Genomic DNA, 26,538 nt, shown 5'->3' on the forward strand with positions numbered 1-26,538 from the left:
GTCTTACAGGAGATTGCAGATTCCCTAACACAGTAAATTTGACTCTGTAAATTATACAATGCAATGATGCCAGACAGGGAATGACAGAACAAAAGGGTCAGCCAAGAACAAACTATGGGTAGTGGGGGGATGTGGGCTCGGGATGTGGGGGGATTCATTTTGAGAGAGAAAGGGGACACTGCTGAAAGAAGACCTGCTGGGATTCATATTCACAGGAGCAACACCTTCCAATGTATTAACATGCCAAGCAACCAGTACCTTTGTTTAGAGTTCTTTTTGGTAAGTTGAAACCTCCTCTGGCCCAGGTACACATTACAGCCCCTGATGTTGAAAAAGATGGACCTACCCAAAAAAGGCAATTAACTCAGGGCACATTGGGATTGTTTATCTGGAAACGGGTCCTTCTGGCCAACAGTTCCACAGCAGATTCTGCTTTTTGCAAGGGCAAAGTCAGAAAACTCTGCTAAGGGAAAACAAACTAAGAGAAGCAATGGTGAATAAGGTTCAAAAAAGCCATTCAGAAAGGTGATTTCTGTGTACACATTCCCCTACAATGACTACAATCTTCTTTGTACTGTATGAAGTTTTGCCTGGGCATTGCTGTGGTGCTGAATGGAATCAAACTGTACATCCCAGTATCTCATCTGAGCATGTAATCACTTGACAAATCAATCAGCACTCACTTCACTCAGAAATACAAAGGAACAGATTCACCTCCTAGTTCCAGGGGGATCTGCAATCAGAGCTCGTGATGAAAAGAGCCCAGGACTTTGCCTGTTCCTTTGCTCTGCCTGTTTTGCCTCAGGCAGCTCCAGCAGGATTCTAGTCCTATCAATGCTGATGACTAAGAGGAGGCACTTTTCCTCATCTGGCTTTGAAAAAATCCAAAAGGCAGGATAGGAATGGGAGGTGAACAGGAGTCAAACTTGGTGCCCAGGTTCTGGTCAGGTACCTTTCATCTCTGCTCTCCAGCTGGAGCTGAGGCACAATCCCACAGCCAGTCAGGGAGGCACCGAGTTCCTGCCCTGCCAATGGGCTGCAGTTACACAAGAGAAGTAGGACAGAAGTACTCGACCAAAGAGAAAAACACTTTTCCCACAGGCTTTCCACTTGTTCTTCCTGAGGGAAGAATCGGCCTTCTGGATGAACCAGGCACAAAGCAAAGCTTACAAAACATGAAACAGTGCTTGAGAAGAAAGAGGAGTAAAAAATCCCGTATAATGGAGATAGAGCTTTCTACTTGTGCTACCCAAAACTAAGGGGCTTCAACCAGAGATCAGTTCAACCCTGCTGCACAAGTCATTGCAGCAGACTGTACCTCTGAATCCTGTCAAACACAAGAACTTCAGGAATTCACTGAAAATTCACTTTTACGTCGCAATGGGAGAAACAGCATTTATATCCTTAGCAACACATTTTTGCAGTGGAAAGGCTGGCTTATACCAAGCCCAAAGTAGCCATTAGAGTGTCTGCAGAGATTGTGCCATTTTCCTGCATGTTTCAAAGCCAGTGTTTGAATCCAAAGCACTCCAGTCCTTCCCAAAGGAATTTTGTAGCAGGTGGTGTTAATAATCCCTGAAACAGGATTCTCTTTGCTGCACCAGCTAAAAGTTCAGGGAAAAGGGATTATGACAAAGACTTCACCTGACCCAGTAATGCCTCTGTCATTTGTCACCTCTCATGTCAGTTTTAGAATAAGCAGGTATAACATTTCAATCACAATACTGCAGATGTACTTCTACACCTGCCAAGGTTGAAGGCTAACGTGCTCTTAGAAAGCCATTCTCCTGCAGGAAAACATATGGAAATGAGAAAAACTAGAATTCTACAAGGAACTGCCAGTTTTCTGAAGGGCTTTTACAAACCCCTTCTCCTCTGTTTAATCATAAGAGAAAAAAAAAAAGACCAAAAAAAAAGAGAAGAAACAAAAAAAGGCATGGTGAGATAGAGGTCAAACCAGAATGTCTCCAGTGAAATATCTGTGTAAGAGCTTCCTGAAGTCATCTTATTGAAAGTAACATTGCCTCTTGTCTTACCATGAATGCTTTCTAGTTTTCATTTATGTTGATTGCTCATGCATTAAAAAATGTCTGGGGCACCAGTGTAACATCACATAAGGAAGAGTTGAAAGATATGAAACCTTTCTAATGTCTAAACCCAATGGTACAGATACACCAGAGCCATTATTTTGTCATTAAAGTCCTATCTTTATAATTAATTAAAGACCTTTGGACCTGTATTATACACTGGAGTTATGTAAGTACATAAGCAAAGCATTTCACTATTAAATATGTACTTTTCTAAATTGCAATAAAAATAATTTATTTCACAAGGGGCATTTACCAGTTACATTTTAAACATGCCATACAAATTCTTGGATGTTCTTCCATAAATATTTAAGGTGTGGAGGAGAAATAAATCAGATATTAAATAGCATTAATTGGTAATTTAAATTAATTCTAAACTATTCAATCAAATTTTAGACTTCTTTTATCTTCTAAATGGCACTTTAGCACCTGAAAATGGTACAAGATAGGTATATTCTCTTATTTGAAAACAATTCCAAAAGGCAAAATCACTGTAATAACAGCAAATTTAGAAAATCAGTGCCTAGAGATCTAATTTACTGGTGCTTTTTTTAAAGGAAAACCAAAATTTTCAGAGTCATCTCAGAGTTTTCATTCTTCTAGAGCTACTGACCATAACTAGAAACCTTAGTCTGAAATACCCTTCCTCTCATTTGTCTACAATAACCTCTGAGAAGAAGAGAGCACAACTTTTAATGCATCAAAAACCCAAATCAGCATACATTCAGTTCAAATAAGAGTAAAATTACTAGAAAGAATAACTACAAAAATCATATACAGTTGTATAAGATTTTAAAACACTTAATCCTTTGGCACTTGAGGGAGATGTTTATTTAGAATACTAAGTTATTAACAAAGTACCTTTTTGTGTTTTAGCTCTTCATAAAAAAAAAATAAAATCTACTACTGTATTCCACTATTTGTTTTTAGCAGATACAGGATGTCAAGACAGGATGTCAAGACCTGGTCTCAGTAAAGCAGAAGCTATTTTATTATAACCAGGCTGATGCCTTTAAAGAAAACAAGACATTTCAGGAATTTTCTTTCCCAGTCCAATTTACTCCTGCCCACACTTCCCAGTGCTTGCAAACCCACACTCTGATTTCCTGTTCCTCCCACTCCCTTTCACACACTCAGAACTATTCTTTTCCCTTTCCTTTTCAGCCCATCTCCCTTTGTCCTTCCAGCTCCACTGCTCCTATGAATCCACCTCTCCTCCCACTTCTGCTATTTCCATATTTCTTTTAAAAGAAAAGAAAACAAAAAGAGGTCCACAAGGAAATTCCCCCTTTAAAAGAAAAGGGAAATAACCCTGAAAATCAAACCTCAGTAAAACCAATAAATAACCCTGCAACTGTACAAGCTCCACTAATTTGTATGCAACATTAGACTCTGTTATCTCCTGCCTTTTCATTTGTTTAGACTATAAAACAAACAAGTTAAGATCAGAGATTTAATTCAGTAGGTCACTTTTGTGATTTCAGGATGCAAAGATGGATGGCTAGAGGAGTTTAGGTGGCTTAAGCAACTACTGAAAAAAAAACCCAGACAAAATTAAGCTTCCATCAAGGAGATGGAAGATCCTTCCTAAACTCATCGTCTTAACAGCATCCTAGCCGCATCAACAAGATCACTTACATCTTGCACTACAACCAGCAGCAAGCTGGAGGGCCCTGCAGAGCCTGGTTGCCATGTAACTATCAGCTACCATCCAAAGATCCATGTATGTCTGGAATAAGAACTAAGCTTTTCCCACGTTATTGGTTTAACCGGAGCGTGGCTTCCCCTTTATCCTCCCCTCTCTGGCTTCTCTACTTCTGTTCTCCAGGCACTGAGATTAAGTGCCTATGTATCAAAGGATGATTGCCAAGGAAAGCAAAAGTTAGATTATAATCAACAAAGAGCTGGAGCCTCAGTGCTTACACTTGTCTTATGGCTGCTATCAAAACAATAAGTGCTCCATAGGCCTGCAAGACACATCAGCCCCACGTATTTTTGTCCCTTCACGGGGCAAGTGTCACCAGCCTGCAATGAATAGTGCACATGCACCTGCACACATCTCAAAATTGAACCTGAAGTTCACATTAATAATGGAGCACTCCAGGTGGTCTGCAAGCTGGGGCAGTAATGAGGAACTTTCAGTGACACATTAGTTATCAAATGCTAAGCCAGGTCACTACACATGAATAAAGTGATCTCCCCAGAAAGATGAAAGGGGAATTATTTTTTCTTTTTAAGAGAGATTACACCAGCCTTGTGTAAAAGGTCTGAAGAAAGACAATGTGCTAAAACAGTTAACTTGATTAGATTGGAACTGAATAAAACGCATCAAGAGCTATCAAAGGAGCAGAAAATTATTCTGAACTGTATATGCAACAGTGGCTAAATCCCACACCATGCCCTCTGAACCCCTGCTGACAGCAGGCCTCTGAACTGGGACTGCACTGCCTGCAAAACCAGTGGAGGAAATGATGCTGCTCTCAAGTGTGGCTGCTGGGGCCACAGAGAATGTCAGAGGTGACAGCACTAGCCCTGGGAAACAGGAGCACCTTTCCCACAGCCTGCCTCTGCTGACCACTTAACCCTCCAGGAGGCAGGCTGCCCCAAGCTCTGTAGGGACAGCCTTCAGGCACAAAATCAGGATCTCCTTCAGACTGTAGGAAACTGAGAGCCCATCTGCCCTGCTTCACACCTGCTCTGTCCACTGGCAAGCAGGAGGGACATAAAAACACTGGACTTTCCACAGGGAACTTGCTCAGGTCAGAGGATGACAGAGGGTCTGTAAAGGATCAGTCCTACTTCAAAGAGCCTGGGCAGTGTTTATTTAGGGAATAAAACACAGGACAAAACTGATGTCCCATGTTGCCCGTGCAGCAAGCCTTCCCATGGCCCTGCTGGGAGGTCATTCCAGCAGATGCCACACAAAGGCTGCATAACAGCTCATCCATGCATCCACCTGGGTGCTCTCAGCCAAAATCCTCCACATCCACCTGGGTGCTCTCAGCCAAAATCCTCCACATCCACCTGGGTGCTCTCCGCCAAAATCCTCCACATCCACCTGGGTGCTCCCAGCCAAAATCCTCCACATCCACCTGGGTGCTCCCAGCCAAAATAGGACTTTGCCTCTGCAAATGAACAGTAGGGAGGAAGCAACTGCCTACAGAAGGCAGGTCACTCAAACCTCAGGTATCCTCCTTCACCCCACAAGGAGCAAACAGAATCAGGATCCAGAAACAAGAAGGCTCAGAGGGTCTTAAGCTTTAAAGACTTCTACATCTTCACCCCCAGTGCCTTGCCCTAGGGCAAAATTATTTTTAAAGCTTTGTCTTCTGAGAAAGAAACACCAGTTATTGTAAGAGGGAGCAAAGGAGTACTGGATTGCCCACTCATCAACGTGTATTGCAACTGCACAGGAGTAGGTTGACAAAATTTAGAGATGGGGAGGGGATGAAAGAAGACAGCAGGATGGTGCCCTAAAACTTGGCAACACTGGGCCTGTTGAAAGTTCTCTACCTATTGTAGTATTGCTGTGAAGCACTAGAACAAGACAATTATGCTATAAATCAGTTCAGACTAAAAAAACCTATTCATCTATTTCACAAATGGTTCTAGTACAACAACATGGAAAAATATAAGGAGTAAAGTCCCTGTATTTTTTTAGTACATGGTCCTGTAATAAAACACAGGAAAGCCTTTACTGCTTACTACTCTGCTTTTTCATCAAAAAGGTATTCCAGTGAGATATCCAAAGTTATAATAGGAAATATCACCAAATACAGAAAAAATCAGTTTGTTGTTCTTCTCATAATTAAAGCACTCTGCAGAAAATACATCTAAATGTTCCTACCAATATGCACAATTCAAAATCAACAGCATTCAAACATCTTCAGAAAGATGAACATGAAGGAAATCACACCAGCTTGGGGAAAAGGAAAAAAAAAGCCACAAAAATAAGCCTATCTACTGCATGACTCTGGAAACTGAATGTAAAGCTCTCCCTGAGAGAAAGCCAGCTCCCAATCTTAAGAAGCTGTTTTAGCTTAATTGTTTTGAGATGTAAATGTAAACAGCACAGAGTGACATTCTTCATTTGGGAGAAAAATCAGAACCAAAGAATAAACACAGTTGCTGGATCTGAGGCAAGCTGTTCACTGTCCTGAAATAATATAACTTACTTAGACATGTTTTCATGCTGAGAAGCTGGAGAAGCCAAAGTGCTGCTTAAGGGCCATTTGAGACAGTTTTGCACCTAATGAAGCCAGCATATTTTTTGCAAGATAGTGTTATTTTCTTTTTTTCCAAGCATCCCTACATGGAAACTGATAACAGCTTCTGAAATACCACAGCCTGTGTGTTATCACCCAAATAAATCATTGTACTTCTGGGGAAAAAAACCAGCTCCTGGAACAGGAATAATGGAAAAACGAATCCAAAAGCATATAGGAACTAAGTGAAAAGTTGTTATTGCCATCAGTGTCAGGCCTTGCTGCCAGAAAGCATTAATCCTGATACTAATCTGCAGACCTAATCCTGATACTAATTTGAAGATTTCTATGAACCAATACCAAACATACCTATTCTAATATTTTTTAAATTAATTTTTAATGAAACCTGACCACTAACTCTAGCAAGCTGCTCTCAGAAGTCAAGCTTACTATTTTTCACATCACCTGAAACATGGTCTTCTGTCCCTAACAGGCTCTTCCTCAAGAAACAGTATGTTAGCATTCATTACTGTAACCCATTGATGTATAGTTGATTTGTGGTTTTTAAGTTTTCAACCACTTCTCTCTGATGCAGTGCATAATCAGTAGTAATTAAAAGACTACCTTAAAAAATGAAAGCCTCTGAGCAAATTTTGTGATAAACCATCAAAGGAGTGGAGTTTGAAGTAAAGGCCTGAAGGGTAAGAAACTTAACTTGAAGTAACTTAGGTCTCTGAGATGGCAGGAGTGAGGGAAATCTCTACCATTAGGAGCCCTGGAAAGCTTAATTTAAAAAAAAAAAACAAATCAGACACAGCTTGGTTACCTGGATGTAGAATTGAACCAATGGCTATTGTCATTCTTGCACCAGAATAAACTGGAACTTTGATGCTTCTATACTGAAAATGGTTCAACTGTAAAATCACACTTTACAGCTCAAGGCAAAATGATCCCACAGGATCCTTAAATGAAAAGCAGTGTATTTTGGTTCACTACCACTGACTTGTCATCCATGGTCAGCTCAAAATCCTTCTTTAAATGAATCCTTGAAAAGTAACTAAGAGAAGAAGGCATCTGGCAGCAGGCTTGAACTGATGGTACATACAGGCCATACTTCTACTCAGACATGTAGACTTGTTCACAAATGCCAAGAGGCTGGAAAAGGCTTCTGCAGACAATTTTCTTTCATTAGTAATGGGAATGTTGCATGGGTACCTTATGCTTTAGAATAAAGATGCATCAATCATTTATCTAATTTTTCTATTACACTCAATGCCAAATTTATCTAATTATAGATTACTGATGACTGACTAGAAGCTAGAAAATACAAGCTTTACTTATTTTTACTTAGTAGACTAAAACAATTGCCAATCTGCAGGTGGAAACATTTACAGCAATTCCTGTTCATGTTATCTAAAAATTAAAGTTATAATTTCAAAACCTTTTGAGAGTCAATTGCCTCCAAGCACACTCTTACATCATTTCAAAGCTCAGATCCTTGAGCTTTAAAAATAATGCTTGAGTTTATTCTTGCAGGCAAAGAATTCTGCTGAAAACTCTTCCAAAATGTTGGAACAAGCATTGGTGAAATGGTAGCAAAAAGTTCACAGAGCCAGGCTGGCAGTCACAGAAGCAGTTTTGCAAGTGCTCCATGAAATTCAGCTTCAGACAACAAACCCCTACATAGTTCAGACTTTTTCAAACAGACAAGAGCAGATCTGTCAGAATGTGGCAAGTCTGCCAACCCTCAAAATCAACAGGATAGCTGGGAAAGAGAGTCTGAACTACTGCAACACCTGAAACCAAAAATGTAGAGCTCATAAATGGTTCTGAACATATCTAAATTAAAGAATAATATAAGTGTTCAGTCCTCCTTAGTGTTTCCTAGTATATCAATCAGAAGTGCCACTAGAACTCCTTGGAGCAATCAAATACTGTAAGCACTTTTTTACACTGGAAACTGAAGGTACAGAGAAAAATTCTTACATAGTACAAAGATAAAAGACTGCTTTCTCAATTCAGCTACTATTAACACTTGCACCTGGTGGTAACATAATTAAATACAGAAAACAACAATTGTACCCTAAGAGAAACTTAATTAGATTAGGCATGTAGTAACAAATGCAAAATTACCATCATTAGTATGTCAGTGTACTACAAATGGAAAACCTTAAATGCCAAGCCCACAGCTCCCATTTCTCATTTATTCCCACAGATGAGGAGGAGACAGAAATTTGCACCCTTTTGTAATTTCAGGAAAACTGCATCTAGGTGAGATTTAGCCAAACAGGAGCAGGCAGGAGTACTGCTAGCATCTCTCTCCCTAGAAATTCAGGTGCACTGTTGTTGACAGATGTTTTGTGCTACAAAAGCAAAATCAGACCGGGCAGCGTGGAACAAACTAATGAGTCTACAAAGCTCCTGCATGTCCCGATCCTTTCACAGGCACCTGCTTTGCTCACAGATGAGGCAGTGAATGATATGACAGCTTCTCCCCCAGCTGAAAGCAACAGGAATCCTTTAATTTCAGGTTTAAAGCTGTACCAACAGCCAAAAAATAAAAACTAAGATTTCAGGGAAAATGTTTCAATGGCATGATGGTATAGATAGTGATGAACTTGAAAAGACTGCCTTGGAAGCTGCAAGGTAACAATCAAGACAGGGAGAAGTTTGAGAATGATCTACCAAGAGTGGCCTAAGCAAAAGAGCTGCTGTCTGAACAAGTCTTGCTTTCCCCTGATTATACATAGAATCTTTGAAATAGCTGGAATACCCTTTCCCAGACCTGCTAAAGATCAGCAGCTGGGACGCCTGCGTACAGAGTCACATGAGGGAAAGGAATGATCTCCATGGTTAAATCAAACAAGGGTTTTTCCAATTGTCTTCCAGCATCTTAGCAGGAACTGTTCTCACAAACCTGCAGATCCCACCACCAGGACAGATCAGACTCAGTATGACCAAAGACAGCCATGGATGTCACAAACAAGTGATCCCAAAGGTTCTGTTTCACATCCAATGGAAGGCCACACAAAAAACTGGAAAGTTTGTAGTTCTGGAAAAACTACACACTAGAGGTTTGTAATTCTCTAAATGCCAAGATACTCCCATTTGTCAGGAATTACTGTGAACTTAAAATGGGTATTTAAATGCTTCATATATTTAATCATCTTTCCTCAATTATTACACTACAAATAGTCCCCGAGGTTTAGGGAATTAATTTGCCCAAAAAAGCTCTTAGGGACCACAGCAGCCTTCCTGGATAGTTCATGCCTATGAAATAATTTAAACATTACCACTGGAATTGTAAAGTTGTGGCAAACAAGTCTTGCTCACAGTTGTCTCCCCTGGCAGGACAGATATTTAACTAAATCTCACACCTAAAGCTATATATTATTTAAACAGCTTTTTGGTAAGAGTTCCAAAGGAGATCTGATCCAACTTGTTCAATAAGAATTACTAGCATTTAAATAACATAAATGAGAAAAACAAAAAGAATTCAGGTTGTTTTAGAAAAGTACAGCCATATTCTTACCCTTGATGGCAAACCTGTCATCAGGTGAGTGTGAACTCTGCCACACATGTGCTGCAATACTAAAATTTGCAATTTTTCCTTCCAAAAGGTAAAAATCCTTCCCCTTTATTAAGAAAACCCAGAGAAGCACTAGACAAAGTTGTGGTCTGATATTAAACTTTACCATGTAGTTAAGAAATAAAAATTTTTAAAAAAAAGAAAGAAGCCTAGTTTATGACCTTTCTAAGGGAAATCAAGGTATTATGGGGTATATATAAGATTGTTTCAGGAGAAATCTACAGACACAGAAGGTTACCCAGCTGTGCAGCCATGAAACATATTTTTCCTGAATAAATAAGGAACTATAGCAACCAAGGGTACCATGGCCTCACATATGCTGTAATAATGAGACATAATGAAGGGTCTTCTGGGAGCTCTCCCACTACAGCTAAAATTTTATAGCATCAAATTTAGGAACTAGTTTTGAAAAAGAGAGGATCCTATTTAATATTTGATGTGCACTGGTACTTCTTTCCTTCATAATCAATTCTCCTCTAAACATCCACATTCTTTATGTTGGAAAAAAATATATCAACTGCTTCTACTGAATCAAGTCTCAAAGGGAAAGATGATAATATCCCATATGAACTTTACAGTATTTGCTTAGTATATCTTATTTGCAGATATAATATTTTTTGAATAATCATATGTTTGCAATTTTCCAGCTCCTGATGGAAAACTGACCTGTCATCAGAGCAAATTTCCTTCAAAACTCACACATGACTGTTATATGTAGCTGGTGTTATTAAGAAAATCCCTTTTTTTGAGACTCATTCCAACAGTGATTTACATAAGAACTCTCATCATACATCTAAGAGCTCTCATCTTATTTCATGACGAGGACATGTGACTTTTCCTTGCTGCAAAAAGTGCCTTGAAATAATTTTCTGATTAATCTTCCAATTCATTGTCCAGCTGCCATTTCAAGGGAAAAACTTGTCTGCTGCATCTTTTGTTCCCTGCAAGGGCAGGCAGTCCTGCCTGCAGTGCTAATTGCTTGTAAGCCCAGAGAAGGGTGAAATTCCTCTGCAGCTGGGTTATATCTGGATTGAACAGAGGCCCCATCCTTGGACAAATAATCCCCACAGAGAAATTACTGCCCAGTCATCAAGGGTGAAGAAATACAAAGAAGGTAGTAACACCAGGGGTTTTATCCTTTTACAGTGACAATACCACCTTCATTCTTAAAAGCCATGGAACAGCAGACAGAGTGACCACTGTGGTACAGCTGGACTGGGTTAAACAGTTAAACATCAAAATCGTGATGGGAAGATAAACAAAAGATGACAACCACAACTGTAGGTTTTTGTAAACTTTTCCTTCACTTGCAGCAGCTCTGAAATTGGCAATTCTCTTCCATTTGCCTGAGTAATGAATTCATTTGGCTTAAGAAATTACTGCCTGCTCAGAACACTTTTCCCTTCATCCCAGCACAAACTGGTGAAAGGAAGAAGTGCCACTACCTGCATTTAGAGGCTGATAATATGATTGAAGATGAGAGGGACTGGTGACTAAGGCTGTGATTAGGATATAGCATAAGAATAAAGCTGGCAATGAAAGGGCACAGCCATGCAAATTCAGAGAGAAAGAATCAGGGAAATTGGCCTGGGATGAAAATTAAACCATTTCCCAGCAAAGGAACTGGACAGTAAGCCAGGAGCAGAGAGGAATTGTGACTGGCTAGACATGGAGACTTGTTTTTAGAAGTGAACATTAAGGTAAAAAGTTAGAGGGGACACTCACTTCCTGCACCCCAAATGTTGGAGATCACAGTCTCACATTACCATCTGCCCAGCAGCAGAGGAAGTTATCACTCATCTCTTCCTCTCCACACTTGTTTCCACACCCATCACTCCTCTCTCAATCAGCTCTCTGTTACTTAATCACACCAAAGCACCTTTTTAAGACCACTGTTTGAAACTAAGTAAAAATGCTTCCTAAACCCAATTCCTCTTCAATATATAAATTTAGGCCTGCAGTCTTCAGAATGGATGAGAATAAGGGAGCAATAAACTGTAAAATGCAGGTAGTGGGACTGGGAACAAGTAGAGAAGAAGGTGGGAATCTCAAAGTACATTTCAACTGGATGATTTATAATCTGGCATGACATCCTAAACCGAAACATGAGCTCCATTTTGAAGAACTGCTTGGAATTTATCAGACCTACTTTTTGAAACAAAATAAATCAGCCCCCTGCTGTATAGCCTGGGCCTTAAAATTAAAATTCTGATGTTAATCTCTGGGTTTGGGTTTTTTTCTTCTTTTGGTGAAGGAAACACCATTGTTTTGGGGAAGACAAACTACCTATGAAATCTTGAATTTACTTATCAAATCATATACCATAATAAATACTGGTTTGCAGAACAGACTTGAAATATTCAACAAGTAAACCTTGGGTTTGCTTTGAGCAAGGAGGAGTGAGATGTTCCAGCTGGAAGAACAGTGAAGTTGCACAGTTAAGAGTCAATATCATATACATACACACATGCATAGAGACTGTGAGCCTCCAGGCAACTTGAATTTTGGCACTTCCTAACTTTAAGTACTTAGATTTGCACCTTAATAACATTCTTTTAACGTTGTGTGTGTATAATGTGCTCATAGATCACTCAGCCAAGACATAGCTGATTTAATCAACCACATTTCTGAATTATTTGGGAAGCTTACCCCAGTTTGCTAAGTTGCAGCCCTGCCCAATAAAAATTAAAGCAGATGCCTCTGTGAAGCTCAGAGAAACAAGCTGATCATGTAAAAGGAACAGACTGAACTGTAACAGAAGTGTGACCAAAAATATTTTGTTCTTTGCTACTGTATATGTAGCCAAAACTACAACACTACAGATCTGCCAGTCCAAATGGCAAAAACATCATTTTAAAAAGAAAATCAGGTTTAAAAGAAACTTGAATTAAAAGCCCTACACATTATGAAGCATTTTCATAAAGAACTAGGAAAAATATGTAAATTAGGTGACTTTCTAAAGAAAAAAATTTCAACTATTCTACACATAATCACAAGACAGCATTTTTTGTACGAGAAACATTGAAATTCTTCAGCTCTTGAAAGAGGCTAGATTTGATTGATAATAAAATTAGATATTTTCTCAATGCAAAAAACTTTTTTTTAATCACCAAATATTTTAAAACACATTTCTATTAATACTGTACAAATTAAAATTAGAAATAAACAGCGTTTCTCTAACATAATGAAAAAAGGGCCCAAGTAAGAACAGTGAATTCTGTGTATTTACAATTATTAACAGCAGTAGCCTCAAATACATCACATTTGTTCTATATTCCCTTCTAGTCCCTTAGTGTAGAACTGTTTATCCAGCAGTACTTATTTCCAGTTGATAGTCCTGCCATTCCCTCAGAGGATTTGCTGTATCACCAATTAAGGTCTAATTGTCAGAAAGTTGCTCTCAGCAGAGTATGTTTTCCCTTCCTCCAAACATCATCCTATTTTTACCAAGAACACTCATATAAAAATTAAAATTCCTCTTCCTTCCATATAGGAATCAAAATTTCTACCTGCAAAACTGATCTATGTTTTTACATTTTTGCTTTGCCTTCAGGGAGCTGTTCTTTGCTCTTTTCTACACGGACCTTTTGCAAAGCAGACAGTTTCCTAGTCTCATTTTCCAACTGGAAACTGGAGAAAACATTACTTCTCTGTTCACAAAGTAATTAGGTCTGTGGAGTATTTAGACTCCATGATAATAATGCTCACAGAAATGAGGTTTACCACATGTTCTCTTTCATGTCCACACCATCATCAGCAGTTACTGGCCCTGGTCACTTCACATCTCAGGTTACTGTTTCCCCACTACATTTGGTTTTAAAAAATGAAGTCTAAATTGTTGCTACAAAGTCATTAAGGCTAAACTTGAAGCAGAAAAAAGGGCAGGGAGGATTTTATTTGTTTCCTAAATCACAAGAGATGTCTACTTTGTAGTCTTCCATATGCCACTAGAATGAAAATTAGCAATTCTAAACTGCATTGCCACCCAATATTATCAATTCAAAAAGATTTGCAACTGCAAAGACAGACTTGTACATGCAGGTCTTCCACTAATGTCTCTTAAAAAGCAGTTCCACAGATGTAAGAGTTGTAATCCTTCATTATCAATCACATTTCATTTTCTGTATTATGCCACAAGTTCATTCCACTTCACACTGTCTGACACAGGGTTCCTAAAGCTGGAGAGAAGAAAAGCACACTGCAAACAAAGGAGGACAGATTTTTCCAAGACTCAACTATCTTGCCATCTACTCTGCCAGAGATTTTCCTGGCTTTCAACAAGCTGCATGTTAAAATCTGTAAGCACATTGCTTAGAAGAGAGAACTTTGGAAAAATGTGATCATGAAAGAGCAACTCATAAATGAGTAGTGAAGCTCTGCAGAAAGAGCAGAAAATTTGAAATAGAAGGTGAGAGGTGAATGCAGACCTGATTTCATATTCCTTCATTCTATGCAGCAAGATGAGAATTGTAAGCTCTTTCTGTAATATCTGTAATTTCAATACTTGGGTTTTCCTTGGCTCTGGAGTTTAATCCTGAGTTTTATTCAAAATTGTCTTTGAAAATATAGTGACTAAGATGTAATTACTTTCATTAGAAACAGAAAGAAGAAACTCTTGTAAATTCTTTTCCTTAAAGGAGGTGGGGAATTAAGGACCATGACAATCTCCAATCTCTGGCCTCTGGGGTCAGTACATCAGCAGACAGCAGTACAGCGATTTTCTCCCTCCTCCTGGGCAGTGTGAGTGCCATGCAATGCCCATTTCCCCATTTCACTGGATGTGCACATTTTAAAAGAATAACCAACAGGAATCAGCAAACAGCTGGTGCCATTTTGCTATGCCTTCATGTTCACACCTGTATACACATTTGATGTAGAAATTTATGCACTTGGGGCTTACATATATTTTTAAGAAACATTCTACTGATTAAGGACTTTGTTTTGTATTTAGGCATACCAGCATGAAAGCTTCAGTAAAGGGGTTGATATTCAAAAGTGCCTCTATATCTACAAGTCAAGTACCTCCATCACTCTTTTATTTCACTTCTATTTCTTTTAATACCCCCTGTAAAACCAATTAAAATAATCTTAAATGTTTTAAATTGCAGTTCACATTTTACTCCTATTGTAGCCTGGTCCTCCTACAGGACCTCCTTTCCTAGTTCTCCCCAGGACCAGGAAAATAGCTGTAGATCTTACCTCTGAAAAACAGATTTAAAAACATCACTACCCACTGTTGAGCCTAACAAATCATGTCTTTCCTGCCGTGTTCACTTCATTCTCACCTCAGCAAAAAGGACACTGTCAAAATTGTTCAGCATGAAACTGAGCAACTTTGACAGATGTCCCAATTTACAGATTTTTCATCAAGAAAACCAACCAAATGCTTAATTTTAAAAAACATCTGTAGACTGGTACATATATATATACTCAAACACCCAACTTTATTCTCACTGCAGACTGTAGAGATGTGCATCACTTCCAGCACTCCCAGCCTGTTTTCCCTTGGCAACTGTGCCCCTCACCTTCTACTGTAGGAAGAAGGCTCCTAAGATGACTGAGCAGCACCTTGTTAACTGAAAAAATTGTGTTTTCTACGTTCAAGACAAGTGAGGCACACATGTATGTGTGTATATCGGGAAAAAGTGTTTATGTTTTTAGATCACTTTGCATTGACATAACAAATGGACAGTGAATTGCCTCATACATCACGTGGTATCCAACATTTAGGACAGGTTTGTGAGCTCCCTCCCAGATTTGCAGCTCTGTCCCCCAAGATGAAACAGAAAAGAAATACATTCCTTACATAACCACCTGCCTTTTCACCTTGGATTTATATCAAGAGTGCCTCAAATTTTCAATGACCATGAACTAAAGGTCCCAGTCTAAGAAAATTAATGTCCTATTTTTATGCATTTATTTATGTACACACATGCTAAATCTGACTTCATGAAGCAATTGTAAGATCAAATAAAAAACATCTATAGTGACATGCACACACACACACAGAGACATATATATATATATAAATATAAAAGTCATGTATAGATAGAGAGCAGACCATGTGTATCTTCATGCTTTACTTGTGAGTACCTAACACTGTAATTGCCTCATAATGACATTAAAATGAGGAGAGTTAGTGCAATGGTCTATTTGAGACAGAAAGAGACCTCCCAATTAAGTGTGAGTTCAGAGTGTTGTGGACTCAACACTCAGTAACTGAGGAGTGAAATATAAAACATCACTTCCTAATGCCCAATAAAGGCAACACAGCAGCAGTATTAAAAAGCTGAGGATAGCAGTGAGTATGACTGGATGGACTAAATCTTAGATTATTTCCATGAATCAAACAGTCATGTTTCTGTATCAAAAAAAAAAATCAGAAAAATCCAAACTGATCATATAGCTGTATCAATTCCTATAAATAAAAGTTATTTATTTATTTTTAACTAACTGCTCGGAAAGAGTAATTAGCAGGTTACAATTAGGCAACAACTGAGAAATACTTAAAATCAATCCAGAGACTTCCTGTTTATGATTATTACCCATAAGATTGTATAAAAAGACTGGAGAAAGGAAGCTGGCACCCTATTTAGCCACAGAGCAAAATATATATCATATTTTAACAAAAACAAAGAAGAAACTAGAGTAGAGCACACGTTTTAAATACAGCCACAGCAGTTTATATTAAGGGTCCTTTGAAATAAACTGTGCTTATTTATTTATAGAGCTTTCATCATTATATCTCTTATGCTCTACAAAATGAGAAAATCCACTAATTTTCATTTAAAGCTGAACTAAAACTCCCCTGCAATAACAGAAGGTAAAACCCAAAACTAAACATAAATACACAGATGAAAGAAGGAAGGAAAGAGAAGGAGGGAAAGAGAGAGAGGGGGAGGGAAAGAGAATAACTGACCTGTAAAGAAAAACTTTGCTTGTATAGTAACTTTGAATAAATTCTATAAAAGACATTAAATTACTGAGAGATCTATTTGCTTTGATCTGGTACAACAAAAAGCTCACGAATAACAAGATTTCGGGCTGAACCAAACATCTTGAAAGGGTTACAGTCTACCCTGAGCTACTGGCTTACCAATGGAACTATCACAGAGGTGCAGAAAAAAAAAATACATAAATATTAACATTTTAATTGGCTGATGCACTGTCACAGTGGGGAAACTTGTGGACACAGCCTTCCCAAACCCACTCTATCTACAGAGATGAAAAAGAACAGCATGCAAATAGTAAAAGGAGATAAAACACTTTAACAACCCTACAGAATTGTAGCAGCAATCTTCTAGCAAAAAGGGATTAATTAGCAACAAAGGCAAATGGCCATTTGCCTTAAATTATCAGTTCTCCTCATGGTCATTATTCACCAGGAAAATCTTTCTACCTTCATAGCCATTATCTACATACCTAGGCTATGACAATGCAGTGTACAAAGCAACTGAAAGCTTTTGAAGGAAGCTGAAATCCCAGATGAAGCACGTTTGTGCCATGGAGCCATTTGTTGTGAGCACGCCCCAATCTGACAAATGCCTTTGACATGATACAAGAACATGCCAACAGACTGACATAAAAAAATACCAAATAATAATGCTTATTTTCTTGATGAAAGAATCCTCTCAGTGCTCCTTTCCCAAACTCTTTCCTCTCCCTCTCACAGGTTGCATTTCATGCTATGCCCCTGTCATGCACAGATTTGAACTTTGGATTTAAACCCCTGCTTCTCTTGCATTTAAATTATGTAAATATCAAACCCAAGCCCTGTGAAATCCAAAACAGAGAGCATCTAGTCCTGGCTTAGGACAAAACAGGCTTGTCTTCTTCCTGTTACACATTTTGAATGGGAGAGTGCAGGGCAGGTCTGGTATTTAAAGTCTTCTGCTGTCATATATATTTCTACAGGGAGCTCTGCAACTTCTCATTCCTGCCACCAATTTTCTCTGGTAAAGCTTTCACTTCTCAGTGTCATTAATATCCATTCAGTAAACTGATGTCAAGTTACTATTAAGAAAGTGCAAAACCTCCTTTCTTGGGTTGTTTTTTTTTTTTTTTTTCCTAGAGATTTAACTATCAGAAGACAGCTGGGCATGGCCAGTAATGTACCTAAGACACAGCTGTGAGAATAAAAATTTATCCCTGGCTAACGGGAGGGTTGTCAAGATATTTGTGTCAGCTGTTCCTTCCTGACACTACTGACTGGATAATCACTGGATTTTTTAGCTCAGTAGCTCACAATTAATTGAAAAATAGACAGAGTGGCTGGCAAACACCACTTGACACATTTGAAGGGACACAAGTCCAGGATAAAAGTCAGTGTGCTAATTTCTTTCAGGAGAAAACACTTTTTTGTGTCACTAATATAACATAAAAGCAGCAAATGCCAAGTTCAGGATGGGGTCTATGCAAAGCAGTACAGAGAAACCCAGTTCCCTGCTGTGACCATGAATACAAGTTCCCCACGCCATAAGAATTGCTTAGAACTGTGCCTACAAACTGTATTTTGGCAGGGTGGACAGGTATGTCTTGTCTACATTTAGGATATGCTAAAATACTTACGGCTATATGGGAATTTTTTTTTTCCATACTTGCAAAAGCCCTAGGAAAGAAGTTAGTTACACTGGCCAAAAAAAAGAGAGAGAAACAGAAAAGCAGACAGATTTCTGGGGCAACCAACTTGACCTGGGTCCAAATGATGCTTCTAAGAGACTGCAAATATAACCTGTCCTCTCTCTGAGCTTGTAAAGACAAAATTAACAGCTTTAAGTATAGAGCTGAAAGAAACTATCTTCATAACAGGACACACTAAAAGGTGATGTCTCCTTCCCAAATTCTAGCATAGGCAACAAAATCTTATGGAAGTAAAAAAAAAAAATCCAAAATTAAATATACCCTCAATTTAAGGTCAACGAAATCAAGCCAATGCAGAAATCAGTAGGCTACAAGAACATGATTACAGTCAGCAAATCAAGTACAGGAAAAATGAACCATGAGGAAAATAACTGAATACCAAGTGGGAACAGTAGAGCACAATATCCAAAAAAATCCCCACAGACTACCCAAAGCCATAAGGGAGGACAAACACCAGCTCTTGCTCCCTTTGCTTGAATAAAATACATGAAATCATATGCTTTAATTCCTTGATACAAATGTAAAAGGGTGTAAAGAAAAAAGACTGCCATGCAAAATAAGGCCCTTTGATTTCTGAAGTCAAACTTCAGGACACATTTTTAAAAGAGCTTACTTTTTCCTCAAAATACCATGTTTTTGTTCACTTCCTTCAAATGCAGGTAATTTTCTTAATTTTTCACCTTTGCAGTGTTGAACATGGGACAAATAATACATGATGCACAAATAAGTTATAATGCTCCATGCAAGTTATTAGCAGTGAGATGCTGAATGTGTGATAAATCTAGACCTGAAAGTGAAATATGCCTCCTAATTAAAAATCAATTATTAAAAACAGTAAAGAATGAAAAAGAAAAAAGACTCACTCACCAAACTCATAATGAAATCCTGGAAACTCCAGAGTTATTTGAAAAGCAGAAAAAAGCCTTCAACATCTATATTTAACTAAAGAACCCATTGTGGGTTTCTTGATTTTATGATTAACAGTTCTGTGAAAAATTGTTTCTGGTATCTTTTTTGCTTTTATCTCTTCATTCCAAATGGTCATGAAAACGAACAGACAGCATTTAAATGGGGAATGCAAGAACAAACCATTGCTCTGGCTCTGGGAAATCAAAGTACAGGGATGCCCTGATGTGGCTCTGAGGTGACACATGGAAGATAAGCAGCCACTCAAAACCACCAGCCCCTGAACTTGCAAGCAGGTGTACCATGTTCACCCACAATGTTGCCCATTGGGTTTCTTAGCAGATCTCTTCAAGAAAATGGTTTTAACATCCAGGGAAAGTGATTTGCAAACATTTGATCAGGATGTGCAAATAACTCTTTCCAATTAATTTGTGTTTAGTTCTGAAAAGACTTCAAACACAGAGCAGCTCAAAAGCAGCTCAAAATCACACCACCTGTTGTATAAGCTTGGACAAGCAGAAATTTCCAGTTTTCTTTATCTGTAAAACTAAGACATGTATTCATACCTCCAGCAGTGACAGAGAGATTAAATTAACAAACACTGCCAAGGAGATCTGAATCCCATTATTGGAGAAACTACACTGGTATTATGCATTATCATAAATATTCAGCACCTGCAACCAAAAGAAGGCTTTGGTGTTTACGTATATAATAAAGTTTTAATAATTCACTAACAATATTTCACACAGAGTGCTACTGTCACTTTCTTCTGGATAAAAGGAAAAAATACATCCAGAACTTAAAATCCATGACTATTCCCATGACTGGGAATCAAACAAGTTCTACAGAAAAATGCCTGTGGAGAGTACCAAGCCATTTTTCCATAAGCCAGGGACTCCAGGCTCCATCTGCCTATGGCAGGTGGGTGGCTGGCCAGGGCTGCCTTCATTTTGTGTACCCCTGAGCAAGATCTGGCCTGCAGACTGAACACACTTTTCCTTTCTCAAAACATGCACCCTGTGGCATCTGTCCAAAATCTAGACTACTTTGGCAATCAGACTCTCAGGATTTTTCTTTAGAAAATTTGGAAATCCCAAGCCAGTGTGCTCTGAGGACATCAGCTGCTCTACCCATGAGCAGCGGATGGCACCTCCACACACGCAGCACCTCAGCCATGAGCAGTCACCCTTTAAGCCATAAACTGTCAGATTTGGTATTTTTCCTGTACCATAAGCAAGAGGATACATTGTTATCCTTCCAGCAGAGATCTAACAATGTGGGACTGCGGTTCTGGCCATGGGGGCTGCAGCAGCTCGTGCCTGGAGGAGTCCACTGCGTGCCCAAACCCAACCTCCCACAGCAGCTTCCCCATAACCCCAAAGGCACTGATTTCTTAAAAGGCACTAAAAACCTCAAAGGATGTCAGGACAGGAGGAGGGAAGGGCAGCAGCACCTTGGGCTGCCATCATCTCAGCCTGCCACGAGAGGAGAGGACATCTTTTTAATTGCCTCTTTTAACACATAAAATACATGGAAAATCCTAATTTGACCCCCAGCACAGGCTCATCCCATCTGCTGCTGAGGGAAAGCCACATGATCAAGGGCCACACTGAACAGACATCAACTTCTGAAGTACAGTCCAGCTGAATAAATAACCCTGAAAGTTAATAGCCAAATCCTTTCAGCAGCAGCAGTGCTCTGGGAACCTGATTAGAATTTGAACATTTGCATTGATTTATATTTTTTTTTTCCAATGTTACCAGCTGGGAGCAAGTGCTGGAGGGGAGGTACAGGAACAGCTCTGCAGAAACAGGAACAGCTAGCGAAGGATTACCTCCTAAAGGATTATCTTTTAAACAAAGAAAAATTTGGTATACTGCAAACAACTCACTCAAATCAAAAGAAACAGATTAATCCAACAGGATTAACAGGTAAGGCTGCCCTGTACTTTAATGTCCAGACACACAGCTAAAGAACGTGAATGGTTTTATTTAGCTGATTTTATTTAGTTGTCAAGCACCTCTACATAGTCCAAAATAAGAGCTGCCTGTTCAGTTAAAACAAAAGCTTTGACAACTTAGCCTGCAGCCTCACAAGCAACAGAGACCTCCTGTCTTTTTACAGAGCCCTTTCCTTTACCCTTACATATGTAATCTCTGATCACAGAGTTTTTTTAACTCCCACCAGGAAGGAGCATTAGTTGCTGCCTGTATTGCTCCTGCGCTGTGAAATTTCCAGAACTGAGCGCTCTCACTTCCCTCTGGGTGGCAGGGGAAGTCACTGAAACTGAGATAAAGCTCTTAGTGGGTTCATCTTTCCTGAATTGTTACCACTCATGCAGATTTTACAGCCACAGTACTACAGAAATACCCAAAGTAAAATAGCAACAATCTACTAAAATAAACCAGCATCCATGTATTTGGAAGCAATCCAGTGATATCTACTTGAGCATCCCTGCCTTAGCAGCAGACACATTAGTAGTGTTTCTGACTTGCACCAAACATTTGTATTGATATCTACTCAACTATTCTGGTAAACAGAGCAAGGTAAGCAACCAAGTTTAAGCCATAATATTATTTAAGAAAAAAAAACGTACTAAGATAAAGCCGCACTCATTTACTAAAATTACATTTTCCTGTATTTCAATATTTCCACATTTCTGTTAAAACAGTTTATTAATCATACATTTGAGATTTCCCCTGGGGTAAATTAAAAAGCCTAAATACTTAAAAACACAGCACAGCATAAGGCAGTTCAGCAGTTCCTTTATGTTTTAGTCAGCCTCATATACATCTCAGCCCCTACTTTGACCCAGACCTGAAACCAAATTCCACAGCAATTGCAAACCTTACCTCTTGATGATAGGAAAGATTATGGACTTTGGTGAATTTTTCCATCTAATAAACTTATATTTCCAACTTCTGAACTTATGTTCTTTTATAACCAACTAACCTCTCCATTGGTCCAGCATATATTTCATGTTTGTTTAAGAGTGAATTAAGCATTATGCAAAGACTCACCTCCTCCACCTCCAAGAAGGCTGGAATTAGCTGTAAGAAAAACAAAAAGGGAATTATTAGCATTGAGCTACCTAAATATACATGGAAACAAAATAGAAAATGTTTCACAGGAGATTGTCCATTGTTTCAGTAACTTTGCTACTGTTCCCTTACCCGAAAACACTTAATGCAAAAACAATCACTTACTGTAAATTGCAATCACAATCTTTACCTTTGCAGTATCTTTGAAAATGCAAGCTAATAAATAAAACAATAATACAATTACTAAAGCTAATGCATTGAATAGGTTATGAAATTACAATCCTGCATTTATAATTCTATAAACCGTATTCCTTTGTGATTACCAAATTAATTTAAAATTTCCATTGTAGAGGAACTTAAATAGACTTTGATGCAACTTCTGATTATCTCTCCTTGTTTTCTATGCCATGGGACCTTTGGGGATGATGATGAGAAATCCTGGCTCCATTGATGTAAAAGGGTTTGTGCAATTGAGCTGGGATTTCCCTCAGCAGGCTTAATTGACTCAGCACTGTAACCATCCAGCTACCCAGGCCAGAACTTGATAAATCACTTATGAAAAGCAATTTTCAGAGCACGGTGATACAAGATGGTCCTTCAAATTAAGCTAGCACAATTGGAGTCATGCCAAATATTTTCCTTTCAGTGCCTAGGCAGAAACAGAAGGAATGCCTAAGCTTCTAAACCTGTCCTTTAGATGCGTGGGAAACAAATCCTTGTTGTATCAGAATATATTTAAAATAAAGTAAGAGCATAAAGGAGAGACACAGGTATTTCTGATGAGTAAAGGACAGATACCTCAAACCATGTCCTGCTCCAGGACAAGGGTATATAGTAAGTAAGACACACAGAATAAATTGGGTATTTTCTTTATGTTATTGTTTGTCATTTTCCTCTGTCTCCTCAATAGAGGTCTGTAAACAGCAAATTCCCTGCTGTTGGGTTTTTTCATCACTTTCTTAAGGCTTGTACATAAAATCGACAATTATCTTTGTTTTTTTCTTTATGAGCTATTCCACAAACACCTTGGACTTAACATCCATTTTCACCTCAAACATTTGCAGCCAGCTTCCCCAACACTGCAATAAAACTGCCTTCATCAGAAGGCCAGATTTTCCATCACAGCCAAGATCCGTGCTTCAAAGTACCTCTACCCTACTCAAGAAGTACTTCTACATTAGTCAAAATGCAATGTTCTTTAAAGAAAAAAAAATGCAGTTTTATATCCAGATAGCTGACCATATCAAATCAAAGCAAACTAATTAACTAAGTTGATTACTCATGCCCCACTGTCACTGAGGAATCACTGAAACCACAACCTAGAGAGATGCTCCCACGCCTTTTCCTCATCCAAGTCTGGTTCTAGTACCCTGGAATATTACATGCAGGAAAAGGGGACAGAAAATCCTTTGTTCTCCAAAGTAATTTGGAGTCATTTTCAAAGAAGAGCTTGTTTGGAGACACAGGAAGGTTGGAGCAACAGCAACAAAATTATCTGTAAGTGATGAACATCTCTTGCCTATCCTCTCTAAAGTGCTAGCAGAGAACAAATACTGATATTGCCTTTGACAAAGACATAGTGATGGCAATAATAAATGTGTGCAGATATGTTGCAAAGAACGTCATTCTTGCTATATTTACCTAATTCTTGCCCTGACTGAAATTCACTATTAAACACAGAAACAAATAAAACCAGCCTCACATATTTCTACAGCTGCTTCTGAAGACCTCCTGTAACAGGCAACATCACTTTCCCTGCAGTAAAAAATACTTATCTGCTATAGAAATCAGGAGAGTTCTTATCAGAAGAAACTAAAAGGAACAAAGTGTCATCTACTGCCTGCTATTCCAGCTTATTTTTTTGGCACTGCAGAATACACCTACAATTAAATTATTCTAATCCTTACATGAGTCACGTTCTAGGATTTCAGTTATTATGTTCAAAAGACTTGAGACGCACAGCTAAAACCTGTTACCAAAGTTTCCACTGCTAAAAAAAGTTTCTTTGGATACCCAGTCAAAAATCCCCATTGCAAACTTTCATTCGATGGCTTCTCAGAGAATTATGTTTCTCTCATTAAGTTTCCCTGACAATGTTCATCTTCCCAATATTTTCCAAAAACTTCTTAATGACATATGATTAAGTCAGCACCACACACTTCTCTATAGAAACAGTAAAAACACTTCAAATGGGTTTTTGGCTGCAATGCATCTACTGCAGCTATTGAAAATGCAGTAATAATTCACAGGTACTCTTTATTTTTTAATTTTGCTTGGATAATAGAAGCAAAATCAAACCATCTCCCTATGATTCCAGGAAAGAACAAGACTGACTTATATTTATAGTTTCTTTTCTAGAAAGATAACGCGTCAAAAAGCAAGAACTTTTATTTTCAGATTTTTCAGACGCTTCCTGAAAGGTTCAATAAAACACACATTTCTTTCCATATTTGGGAAAGTCTTACCACTACAGAAGTAATTTGTCACTTAGCACCTAATGAATCTTCTCCCACACAGAGGTCAGCACAGCCCCATGGCTGCAATCACATCATGTTATGTTGGAGCAAGCACGGCCTCTCCTCTCAGTCCCTCTGTGTTTATCTGCAGCTGCATTTTGTCCATCAGTGCTTCCAAACCATCAAGTCTTGGAAAACCCTTTGGAAACTGCTCCTGCTGTAGAGGTTCAACTATGGGTAGCTGTAGGAGCAACCAGCAGAACATCCCAGGAAGCTTTCAACCTCCAAACTTGACAGAGCCCAAATTGCCCCACAGGTCACACTGCTGCAACTCCTCTCACTCAGGGCATGCCCAGCCTTAGGTAGAACACCTCGATATCACCATGTGCCCTGAGAAACTCTGGATATCCCATCCTGGTGGGGTTCCTGGCTGGACTGGACAGGGCTCTGAGCAGCATGATTGAGTGGAAGGTGCCCCCCCAGAATACCTGGTCACACAGCAGGGCAGCTGGAATGAGATGATCTTTAAGGTCCCTTCCAAGTCAAACCACTCTATGATTCTATGATTTTACGACTGCAGATTGTAAATCCATCTTGGCTAACCCCTCATTCTTATTTCTCTTTTCCAGAGCTGCACAAGATTCTCAAGTCGCAGGAGCCTTGGGGTGAGAGGAAACAGGAAGACTAAATTGCTACCAAGTTACCAAGGCAAAGAACAATAAAAGAAAGTGACCAAGAGTAAGAGGGGCTCCAAGTAAATATGCATAAAGGCTTCTTGCACCTCATTTCATTCCTCATATCACCCTTTCAAAGTGACCTGCCCAACCTCTCTGAAATTGCCTCCTGAAAAACTACAGTCCACAATAGATTCCTGGGCATTAACTCTGAAAATCTACTCACAAGAGAAACTTGAAATATTATTTTAATCTATACACAGAGTGGTCCGAAATCAGCAGACTGAAATACAACACACATTGATAGAGCCCCACCCAAAACATCATTGGTAATGGCCCTAAAGAGGCAGAAGAGATGAGAGTTCATCTAATTTTAAATATTTTTGCCTACACCAGTAACATAGGCTTCAATTTTTTTAAAAAAGTTAAAAAAAAAAAGCACCATATCCACCATATCTGGGGATCAGTTCCTGTGGTGCCCTTTAAACAGTGGCTTCACAATGACACAAATTACAGCTCTAGAGATACTGTGCATCACCACTACTACAAAAGGAGACTTGAATGCTACATTCTGAAAGGCAGATCTCATCTTCAGGTCTGTCTCAGCACAGTGAGTAGAAATAGATCTAGAAGTGTTAAGATGGCTTTCAGCCCTTTAGGTCTGGGTTTCTTTTTAACAGGGACATTGGAACCATTAGCAGAAAAAGTGTTTCTACAAAGTTCAGCCTCATCCCTAAGAAAAAAGCCACTCAAAAAAAATCACTTCAACAAAAAAAACAGTATCTAATCACTAAGGATAACGATTTAGCCCTTAATGAGATGTTTATAGCCCCAGATTCAACCAGAAATTCAGTATTTTAAGTTACTTAAAACCTCAATGGACTAGATAAACATGCTTTTTAAAAGCATCAGGACACACTACTAAAGAAACCCAGAACAC

At 38.8% G+C, this 26,538-nt stretch overlaps 1 protein-coding gene across 6 annotated transcripts in view; it reads right to left on the reverse strand.

Moving 5' to 3' along the window:
- MACROD2 (mono-ADP ribosylhydrolase 2) overlaps positions 1 to 26,538 on the reverse strand; it is an 842,889-nt gene that overhangs the window by 636,729 nt on the left and 179,622 nt on the right. For all 6 annotated transcript variants that reach the window (XM_084203116.1, XM_084203115.1, XM_084203114.1 and 3 more), the window contains one exon: positions 22,448 to 22,477. In XM_084203116.1, coding sequence (XP_084059242.1) covers positions 22,448 to 22,477 — 30 coding nt within the window. The remainder of the gene's footprint in view (positions 1 to 22,447; positions 22,478 to 26,538) is intronic.

The sequence above is a fragment of the Fringilla coelebs genome (assembly GCF_963513975.1).
Source record: "Fringilla coelebs genome assembly, chromosome: 3".
NCBI classification, from domain to species: Eukaryota; Metazoa; Chordata; class Aves; order Passeriformes; family Fringillidae; genus Fringilla; species Fringilla coelebs.